The sequence below is a fragment of the Cibotium barometz genome, chromosome 27 (genome assembly GCF_041138505.1).
Source record: "Cibotium barometz isolate CiBa-2024 chromosome 27, ASM4113850v1, whole genome shotgun sequence".
Taxonomy (NCBI): Eukaryota; Viridiplantae; Streptophyta; class Polypodiopsida; order Cyatheales; family Cibotiaceae; genus Cibotium; species Cibotium barometz.
The window spans coordinates 46,249,694-46,260,974 of record NC_141072.1 but is presented as its reverse complement, the minus strand read 5'-3'; the positions used below and the strand labels follow the sequence as shown (position 1 = coordinate 46,260,974).

Here is an 11,281-nt window from a genome sequence, read left to right as displayed (position 1 = left end):
ATTTTGATATGTCGAGTTCAAAAACCGTTTGCTTCCCCAACACAACCATCTCTTACATGGAAACCAGCCTATGAGTAAGGTTGAAGTTTTCAAACTGAGATTCCTGAGGGGACAGGGCACAAACCCACTTCTGAACCCAGCCTAACTGACTAACTTTTGACATGAGTTAAAGCTGAAATTTCTGAACTAATGAATCAAGCTGGCAAGCCTCTGGAGCATTGAATGTACCCGTGCCATATATCTTGTTGTATTGCAAGAAGGTACTAAAGTTATTTTTAGATGCCACTAGGGAAGATTCAAACTCAATACCTACCTCCTTGTAGGAAGAGGCACATGCGCTACCACTGAGCTAAAGCCCAGGAGGCCCTTGCTATGTATCTTTAGTGTTTGATGGGAGATCCATCCAATCAGCCAAATTCCTGCTACTAGTGTACAGCACAAGGCCCCCATTAACACTTCATATGTATCACAAATCATCTTGCAAGACGATATTTAAGCGAATCCAAGCCAGCATTACACACATTTTCAACTGTCGGCAAGTATGTGCCTTACAAAGACATGCTCAGTCGCTGAGCCTCGATAGCCTGTCCTTCCCTCATCATCTCCTCTGCATCTTCCTGATGCCCAAGTTTTGTAAGGGCTGCAGCTTGCAGGTAATATGCTGTTGGCCACTGAGGGCTTACTGTCAACGCCTGCATTGCATCGCCAAGAGCAGCATCTGGCTGGTCAATCAACAAAAAGGCCAGACTTCTTCTTGCAAGGACAGTAGGAGAGACCATTGAGCCCAAATCAATAAACTGCAAAAGAGCACTCTGAGATTAGGAAAATGCACACACCCACACCATGCACGCGCGCACACACACACAAGGAGGAAGTGCATTTTGCATTTTTGAGAAAGCCGACTGTAATGGTGTGTAATGCACAGAAGAAGGTGGCTAATATTCAAGCTGCAGAGGAAAAAATTTACATTAAAAGCCCTCTTCCCTTGAGCAAGAGCATCCCCCACATGCAATTGTACCTGTGTATAGCAGTCAATGGCTGCTTTGAAATCCTTCTCTCGGAATGCACTATCACCTCTCTTCTTGGAAGACAACATGTCCTGCATTTGTCTGGTCCAGACTTGAAACGAAAGCTGTAAATGTAGAGGCACAACTACTATCAGTACATTGTAGAACCAAATCAGAAGAAGTGGGCAACCTACTCAGACACAGACTTTCTGCATTCCCACTCCAACTGCAACAACGCCAGGTGTATTTTTTACATTGACCAGCTGGTAGACACCCCCCTCCAAGCCAAACCACGTGGGGGCATTACAGACCTCTAGGCATATCACACCATTAAACAAGGGCAGCTTTCAGAAGGAAATAGTTCCGAAATGACCTCGTTTTCTGTGCCTTCGTCGTCCTTATAGCCTGTCTTCAGCATCAAGTCGTATATGGCTGTCAAATCGTTTCTGGAGCATGCCTCCCACATTGCAGACATTGAATGAAATTGAGGTTGGATGGTCTCCAATCTCCTTATGCTCATCAAAACATATGAAGGAACCTGCAAGAAGCCAGTGCTGGGTGAAATCTAATAAAAGTACAATTCTTTTAGAAGAAAGACATGATGATGCTGGTGGGCATAATACCATCAGCAAGCATAGAGTCAACATGCTTTTTCCCCAAGGAGTACCCTTGATTCAGAGGAACTTATTGCAGAGGTGCATAACTGTCAACATGGTTCTATCTAGAAAGAACCCCTTACTCATGCATACAGTTCACATCTCTGACTCTCTAGTGACGCTAGCCTCGACACACATTGGACTCATATAGTCTTTCTTTTACGGGTTTTGGAGGCTTCTCTGCAGTCTGCAGTATGTGGTTGAATTTTAGTTTTTCCCTGTTGCATACCACCCTGCATGATTACTGCATATTGATGTACTACCATTGTCTCATGGACCCTTGTGGTATTTGACTCTCTCTCTCTCTCTCTCTCTCTCTCTCTCTCTCCGGTCTATGCCGCAAAAGGGACTCCCTGTGTCTGCAAAGCTCCAGGAGGAAAAGTCCCAAGCATCTCTGGTCTGGGAAATCCATGATCCTGACCTTCAGGCTGAATGAGGAGCTCGGCCGACAGGAGTGATACTAGATAGAGCAATTGAGCTATGTAAAGCCCGGCGCCCTCGACCTCGTGGCCCCCGCTCACACCCGCGTCACTACAGGAAGATCAGAGCCATCATCTCCCACCACCACAAGACTTTCTCCCGCCAGCCCAGCTTTACTACATTGGGTGCCATGTTGTAGCGTCCTATGCGGGATATTTTAGGGGATATGAGAGCTGGACACTTTTTGTTTTGGGATCAGATCTGACATTTCAGCTCTTATTACTTTCTTTGATTTTTATTTTACTACCCGTGATATGTATTTCATTCTCTCTCTCTCTCTCTCTCTCTCTCTCAGAGTAATAGAGTTTTGAGACAAGATTTGATCCACATGCACACCAAGGAGACTTGGTTGGGTCCCCTTCCCCACCAAGATGCAGTACTACAGCAATCATTTCCTTAGATTTAGAGAGGATGGATTTGTCAGATGCCCAGACTATATGGATGTACACATGTCTCACGCTATGAGGGTGACTAAGGGAGAGCAACACGGACCCCTAGAGAGGACAATATGCAGATTATGCCACAGAGAGGTAGAGACAGAGGAGCATTACATATGCAGATGCCCTGTATATTATGAGATCAGAGGGAGATACCACTGCTTGTTCAGAGAGGGTTTTGGCCCACTTAGCCGGGTGATGGAGTATCCTGATTAGAGATGCTTAGGCCTTTTCCTCCTTGAGCTACACCGACATCGAGAGAGGCTTCTACTTGCAAAGGCAGAGATCCCAGCCACAGATCACCAGCTTCTTCAGGCCTATCAGCGAGCCACATCCCCCTCCCCCTATATCATCTACATCCCGACGAGGGCTCACACTACAGAGAGCCTCGGAGATCAAAGCTACCAAGAGACCGCGACTACCCGGACACAGACCACCACAACTCCATTAGGCCCAATCTGCCCGGATCCAGGCACGATACCGTAGAGCTATGGAGGAGAGAGTCCAAAGGCTACACCAGGGCACAACAAATGTGAGAGTCCTCGCACCATGCCACAAGGATGATTTACTACACCCCACCATCTCCATTGGGTGGAATTAGTAGTATACCACCTATCATGATTATACATCTATAGCATGCTAGACAATGTATGAATAGGATTAGCTTTTCATTTCAGTTTTTCTTTCCATGATACTCAGGACATGGACTTGTTGTATACAGATTTGTCTCATAGGCCAATCTGACCTTTCGTAGACATTAATATATCTTTTCTTTTCTTTCTTCTCTCTCTCTCTCTCTCTCTCTCTCTCTCTCTCTCTCTCTCTCTCTATGATGACGAACACCGAGCCACACGCTCCTGTCTTTAAGCATGAGGTACGCATTGGGCAAATCACGGTAATGCCAAGTGCAATGGATTTCTTACCACCTCAACCAACGCAAGAAACAAGAGTTCTACACTCAGAAAGAGGATGAATTATACCAACTCTTCTTAGGGCAAAGAGGCTTGGTGGAAACTCCAAGAACATTGCCCCCCCGCACCTATCACATGCTTGGCCTCTTATGCACGCACCCTCTATAATATTCCCCATCAGCCATCTCTGTCCCCACCTCCAAATCCCCGCCCCACCACCTCTGTCAAATCCCCACCAGATCTCCTCGTGGAACGCTCTTGGTACGAGACTCGAAACCTGCAAACAAACAAACAAACAAGGGGGTGTAGGCCTGACTCACCTCCCAACCATGACAGCCGTGGGCAAGCCCACAGTCTTGGCTGTCCCCACCGAGCCACGAGCTGAGCTAACTAGGTTGACGTACCGACCAATCTCCACCTCGCGACGTCCCATACCGCCACGAAGCTACCCTCGCGGGCCTCGAGATTGCTGCCGGCCTCGGCTGCATAAAGCAGGTGCACGTCTGCACTAGATCCAGGCTCCAAACCATAGAGCTCTCACAAATCACGCGAGACTCTATATATCTAATGACTAACCTTGGCCACCCTTTTATAGGCTCTTCACCGGTCATCGGGCGTCCACACTTGGGTGCCCGCCCGTCCATACTTGGGTGCCCGCCCGTTAGTCTATCCCTAACTCAGCTCACCAATCAGCCTGCCTAGCTCCAAGCTTTCCCAAACCTTGAAGCTAGTCTTGTGTGCGTGTAGCACACGATAGATACACATTGTGCACATGACATACTCCCCTTCCTCTAAGAGCTCACTCCTGAGCTCACTAAAAAGCCATGGTAATCTCTCTGAAGAGTAGTCAATGTCTCCCATGTAGCGTCCACTTGATCTTGTATTCCGTGATAAGCGTATTACGCAATCTTTTTTCACGAAATCCAAGAATCTTTTCAGGTTCGTGCGGAACAAATGTCATGTTCTCGACATCTATAATTTCTTGAGGAGTAACTAACTGGTATGTTCTACCCAGTACTTCCTTAAGTCTACTGACATGAAATACAAGATGAACTTTCACATGAGAAGGCAAATCCAATTCATATGCAACTGAACCAATCCTTCGTGTAATACGAAATGGTCCACAGTATCCAGGGGATAATTTCGGAGATCAACCTGTCCGTAAAGTCTCGAAATCTTTTGGAACTCGCAAATACACCATCGTTCCTTCAGAGAACTCTCTGGGTGAACAATGTCTATTAGAATAAAATCTGTCTCGGTCTTGAGCACTTCTAATAGATTCCTTCGCAACTTGTAACATTTCTTGCATATCTTGCAAAAAATTACGTGCTGCATCATGCTGAAGTCCTGAGAATCCTACTGTAACAGGTGATCTAGGTTGAAAACCATACATAAGCATGAAAGGACTAAAACCTGTACTCGTATCCTTAGTACTGTTATATGCAAATTCTAACATAGGAAGATAATCCTCCCATGAACTCTGTCTTTTGGATACATATGCTTGAAGCATATCCTCCAAAATCTGATTTACTCTTTCCGTCTGGCCATCAAATTGAGGATGATCTGAGGAACTCAAATTCAAAGTTGTTTCCAACTTCTCAAAAACAAGTTTCCAAAAATCACTCGTAAACTTAGAGTCCTTATCACTGACTATGTCCTGCATTAACCCGTACAGTCTAAACAATTGCTTGATAAACTGCTGTGCTAATTGCGTAGCTGTAATAGACTTCCGAGTTGGTAAAAATCTAGCCATTTTTGTCAAGCGATCTACCACAACCCAAATAGAATCGTGGCCTTGATGTGTTCTTGGCAATCCGGTAATAAAATCCATGGAAATACTTTCCCATTTATTACCTGGGATTCGCAAAGGATGCAACAACCCAGCCTGTCTAAAGCGTTCAGCTTTATTTGCCTGACAAATTTGACACTTGAGAACATAATCTTCTACATACCCTTTCATCTTTGGCTAATAAAAAGTGTGTTTCACTAACGATAGTGTTCTATGTACCCCAGGGTGTCCAGCAGAAGGGGCATCGTGACACTTCTTAAGAATCGTGAACCTAATGTCCGGAATATGTGGTACACAAATTTTGTCATTACGGAATAGTAAACCATTCCGAATCATCCACTGGCCTCCTGCAGCCTGAATGGTAGGCTGTTCAGTCATTGAGTCTTGGTCAATCATTCAACTCCCCTCCTGGATCATCTGCCAAAATGGACCAAAATAACTATCAGTCCTGCAAAGCCCTCTCAATGACTGAAATAAGTCAGTAGAAATCTCGGTGAACGACAAAGTATTCACCTAATTCGACTAAGCGCATCTACAACACTATTCATGGATCCTTTCCGATAACGGATCTCAAAATCAAAATCTTGCATTAACTCAGCCCAACGAGCTTTTCTTGCTCTCAAATCATCCACATCACACACATACTTGATTGACTGATGATCAGTCAATACCACAAACTTGGAGCCATATAAATAATGTCTCCAAATCTTGAGAGCATGAATCACAGCATAAAGCTCCTTCTCAAGGGTTGGCCAACGAGATTGAGTGTCGTCTAGCTTTTTACTTTCAAAAGCAACCGGTCTACCATCTTGAAATAGAGCAGCCCCGATGGCATAGTTACTAGCATCAGTTTCAAGAACATAAGGCCAACTAGGATCGGGTAATGCTAAGATAGATGCTTCCTTGACTTTATCTTTCAAAAGTCTGAAGGCCATACAAATCGTTATTCCAAGTGATAGGCTGATTTGACTTACGTCCACGACCTTTTAATAAGTCGGTCATCGGTAGTGTGAGCTGAGAGTACTCCCGCACAGATTTCCAAAGAAAAACAACAAAACCGAGAAAAGAACGAAGTTGTTTCACTGTTCGCGGTATAGGCCAGTCCAGAACCTTTTGAACTCGATCATAGTCAATGCTCAATCCATCTCTAGTGATCTTGTGTCCCAAGTAAATGATGTCTGTCATAAAAAACTCACATTTACTTAACTTAGCATATAATCATTTGCTGGAAAGTGGCTGGAGCATTGGTTAACCCAAAAGGTAATACGAGAAACTCGTAATGGCCATACCTAGTCCGAAAGGCGTTTCTTTCGACATGCCTTTCATGAATACATATCTGGTGATAGCCAGTACGTAAATCTATCTTCGTGAAATATTTCGCTCCAGCTAACCGGTCAATCAGGTCATCTGATCTAGGGAGAGAATAACAGTTCTTAATTGTCAGCTTGTTCAATCTCTTGAAATCTATACACATTCTCTAGGTGTTGTTCTTCTTTCTCCTAAGCAACACAGGTGCACCCCAATGTGATTTACTTGGACGGATCTGACCCATCCTCAAATAATCTTCGAGTTGTTTAGCCAACTCATCTTCCTCAGCTTGGCTCATTGTGTAAGGTGGAATACTGACAGGATGGGCACCAGGGATCAAATCAATACGATGATCTACTGCCCTAGCAGGTGGTAAACCCGATGGCAGTTCCTTAGAAAATACATCTGGAAACGAATGAAGTATCTTCTGTAATTCTTTGCTTTCAAACACACTTAATTCATTGACTTCCATGGAAGGGATGAGAAATGAAGAAAGTGGAATCAATACACAATGGAAAGCAATATACAAAGAAGAATCCATTATATTTCCGAAATCAACTGTATTTACAAGAGGTCTCTGAGAGGGATGTATACAATCACCTAAAATACTATACTGGTTGTCCCCACCGAGCCACGAGCTGAGCTAGCTAGGTTGACGTACCGACCAATCTCCACCTCGCGACGTCCCATACCGCCACGAAGCTACCCTCGCGGGCCTCGAGATTGCTGCCGGCCTCGGCTGCATAAAGCAGGTGCACGTCTGCACTAGATCCAGGCTCCAGACCATAGAGCTCTCACAAATCACGCGAGACTCTATATATCTAATGACTAACCTTGGCCACCCTTTTATAGGCTCTTGGCTGGTCATCGGGCGTCCACACTTGGGTGCCCGCCCGTTAGTCTATCCCTAACTCAGCTCGCCAATCAGCCTGCCTAGCTCCAAGCTTCCCCAAACCTTGAAGCTAGTCTTGTGTGCGTGTAGCACACGATAGATACACACTGTGCACATGACAACCTCCACCTTCTTCACAAAGGGTAAGGTCCTCAAGGCCATCTTTAGACTACGTAATGGGCATCCCCAAATCACAAGGGACTCTACCAAGAACATCTCACATACTGATCATACCCTAGTGCCCTACTAGCATACATGTTCGATAGAGCCCTCTGTTGGAGTATGCATAGGCAGAAGCATATACAAAACAAGAGAGAGAGAGAGGGAGCAAAGGAGAGAGAGCTTGTGGACAAGATCACCTTTTACAACAGCATGAAGCTTTACAATGACAATAGCTAGCAAGTAGTGTTGAACAAAGTGCAGGGATTGGATTCTACAAGTGAATATGAGGACCTGCCTTATATAGTGAATATGTGAGCTAGCGGACTGCCTCTATAAACAAGCCTACACCCTCACGACTTACTACACAAGGAGAAAATGGATAAAATACCCAATAAATAGGGTAAGCCTCATAACACTAAGATGCACTATTTCTAACACCCCCTCTACAGCTCAGTGTGTGCAAGAATCTAAAGAAGATAAGTTGATGAAGATGCAATATGGACCCTCCAGTACTGCACATACTGGAATCACCTCGGAGAGAGCACCCGCCAACTTGTTTCCTGCAAACAAAAATACCACCACGAACAGCAAGGAACTTTGCTTGGCTCCGAATTCCCACACAAGTGTGCACTGAACTCCAAGAATAAGATGATGAGCTGCTGGACACACCGTGTCCATAATCCCGATCGGTGGACTATGAACACATCATGTTCCAAAAGCCTCGAACAATGAACTCGAAACAGATCCTGTCCATAATCTCTGCTACACCAAAGATGACCATGTCCTGCCATATTTTTAATGCTTGGAACTCGGACTCATGGTTCCCATGCACCAACAAATGGAACTGCTACCAACCCCCTCTCCCGCCCACAAGCCTCCTTCGGCTAGAAGTACATGGAAAAATCTGCATGTGTACTAGAGAAGTACAACATCGTGGTCCTCCCGAGCCGGAAGCGCCCTGGGAGCACTAGATGTGTTACTAGAAGTATATGTATCACTGTCATGTGTCGTGTCTTTGCCCTTCTTCTGAGATGAAGACTTGCCCTTGGTCTCCTCCTCCTTCTTGGACAAACAATCCTTGGACAGATGTCCTCTCTTCCCACATGAGAAGCAGCGACTCCAACCTTTCTTCTGAACTAAAATAAGTGCCTGATCAAAACTATTAAGAGACACCTTAATCTTACCCTGAGAAACGAGAACGGACTTTTCTTCCAAGAGAAGGGAGCTAAGGTCATCAAAATCCAACCGAGTGGTTGTGAAGAAACCACATCATACTCCGGGGAAAGCTTGGTGAGGATAAGTGCAACCAACTAAGTTGAGGACAAAGCAACACCCATTGCTAGTAACTGGTCATGGATGACCTTTGCCTTCATGAGAAACAATTGCATGGAACTGCCAACAGGAAATAACGGACCGTAGAGTTGCCGTTGCAAAGTAACTGCCCTTATCAACGAATCTCGAGCAAAGAGATCCTCCAACTTGGACCATACTTGAGGTGCGCTGGTAAGAGTTAGCAAGGCCGCTGCGACCTCCTTTGTCATGGTCCACACAAGCACTGAATGCGCCTTCGAATCACGATTCTCCCAGTCTTGTAATTCCGCAAGGAATTCGTCCTCTGGATCCTAGGTCCACGTCCTAGAGTTCTGAGGATGCTCCGGCTTCTTCTCATTGCCCTGAATAATCTCCCACAAACGCTTGTGGATGAACCGGATCCGCATATTCAACTTCGAATGGGCATAGTTGGTTCCGTCCAACTTGCCATCCTTGTTCGTAAGAGGGGAGCCATATCCACAGTAGCAAAGTACACAAATCTCCTCTTGAGCGCTCTCCAACGAAGCGAGGCACCAGGACCAATCAGCCCCCTCTCAAATCTGAGAGAGAAAGAGGCTGGACAGCAGCAGAACATTCCACCAAAACTCACCAAATACACCCAACTAGAGGGAGGGGAAGCCGGCGAAGAAGCAGAGATGTCAGGGCAGCTTGTCAGGTTGCACCACATGCAAAGAGAACACCTTCCAGTTCCACTACAGTCCATGCTGTAAAAATAGAGAAGACAGCTCTTTCACCGCGATCAAACGCTGGAGCAATGGAGAGAGCTTGTCGACAAGATCACCTTTTATAACAACATGAAGCTTTACAATGGCAATAGCCAGCAAGTAATGTTGAACAAAGTGCAGGGATTGGATTCTACAAGTGAATATGAGGACCTGCCTTATAGAGTGAATATGTGAGCTGGCAGACTGCCTCTATAAACAGGCAACAACCTCACGACTTACTACACAAGGAGAAAATGGATAAAATACCCAATAAATAAGGTAAGCCTCATAACATTGAGATGCACTATTTCTAACACCCTCTGTGAAGAGTTTCCACCCTCTTGGTCCACTAACACCATCACACCCACCCTCAAAGCCGGAGATCCACTTGATCATAATAACTACACGACGATCATGATTGGCCACACATTGGCCAAACTCTATGGATCGGTGTTAGAGGCAGAGCTCAATTCATTTGCAAAGAGACAAGGCTGCAGATCGGGACACGCACGTTTTCGGAGGTGATACTCTACCCTTGACCACATTTTCACCCTCCATGCCATCATCGAGGAGGGCAAAGCACGACATCAGACAATTTATTGCTGCTTTGTGGACTTCCACAAAGCTTTTGATATTGTACAACGCGCCCACCGTCTACAGAAGATAGGAGTCCCATCTCACATGGCTTGGAGCATCATCACCCTCTATGAGTCCGTCACTAGACGAGTGAGAGCCCACTAGTTGGGACTGCCCTCTATCACCCAGTCTTTTTGGCCTCTACATTGATGAGATCTCGACCTTCATTGACAAAATTACACGGGGCTGGTTCCACATGTCATGTGCATACATGGGCATTGCTGTTTTCTAGGCTAATCCCTGATTAGGCAACAGATAAACAGTAGGTTTAGGGCAGTAGTAGCCTTAAGACAAGCCCACGACCCTGTAGACCAACAGCAGAAGCTCACACATGTGAAGGTGCCTCGTTCAATGCAAAATTCACCAATTGTGAATAGGCCAACATTCTGAAGGGCAGACGGACCAGCATATTTGGGGCTTATATAAGGCTAGGCTAGGACTAAGTCTAATCATCGGACCCCATCCTTGGGGCAGGTCAAGAGTCAATCCTTAGGGGTCTTTAGGTTATCTTTTGGAAGGCCAAAGGCCATAGATTTTATACAGTCATATGGACAGCTTTTTGTACTATACAATATACTGAAAATACAGCTATCTCTCTCTCTTCTCTATCTTTGTTAGTGACTTGCATCAAGGTTCTTATTCAATTACTTAGGGCTGAAAAAAGATACACAGAGCTTCTGCACATGCGTCATTGGTATCAAAGCATCAGACTCAACAAGGTTACAAGGTTAAGTGCTGAAGGTGTCCCAGGAAGGTGCACAGGTCCAACAAGAGTAACACAGCCAAGGTAGAAATCCCATGGGGCTGGTCAGTGTCAGAAAAACCTAAGGAAATGGCAGCCCTGACGGTCACATGCCATCTGAGGCGGGCATACCGAGGAAGGCTTTCGGGAAAACAGTTCCAAGGGGTTGGAGCAAGGATGCCATGATCAACCTCGGGAAGGAGACCACTATAGTGTTCACGGACA

General features: G+C 45.5%; 1 protein-coding gene across 1 annotated transcript in view; it reads right to left on the bottom strand.

Moving 5' to 3' along the window:
* Positions 1-228: 228 nt before the first annotated feature.
* Positions 229-11,281, bottom strand: part of LOC147623456 (putative serine/threonine-protein kinase BSK3) — a 40,734-nt gene continuing 29,681 nt past the window's right edge. The window contains exons 8-10 of the mRNA XM_086821614.1: positions 1,381-1,545; positions 1,019-1,132; positions 229-797 (exon numbers count right to left, since the gene is read on the bottom strand). Coding sequence (XP_086677740.1) covers positions 549-797; positions 1,019-1,132; positions 1,381-1,545 — 528 coding nt within the window. The 3' untranslated portion in view covers positions 229-548. The remainder of the gene's footprint in view (positions 798-1,018; positions 1,133-1,380; positions 1,546-11,281) is intronic.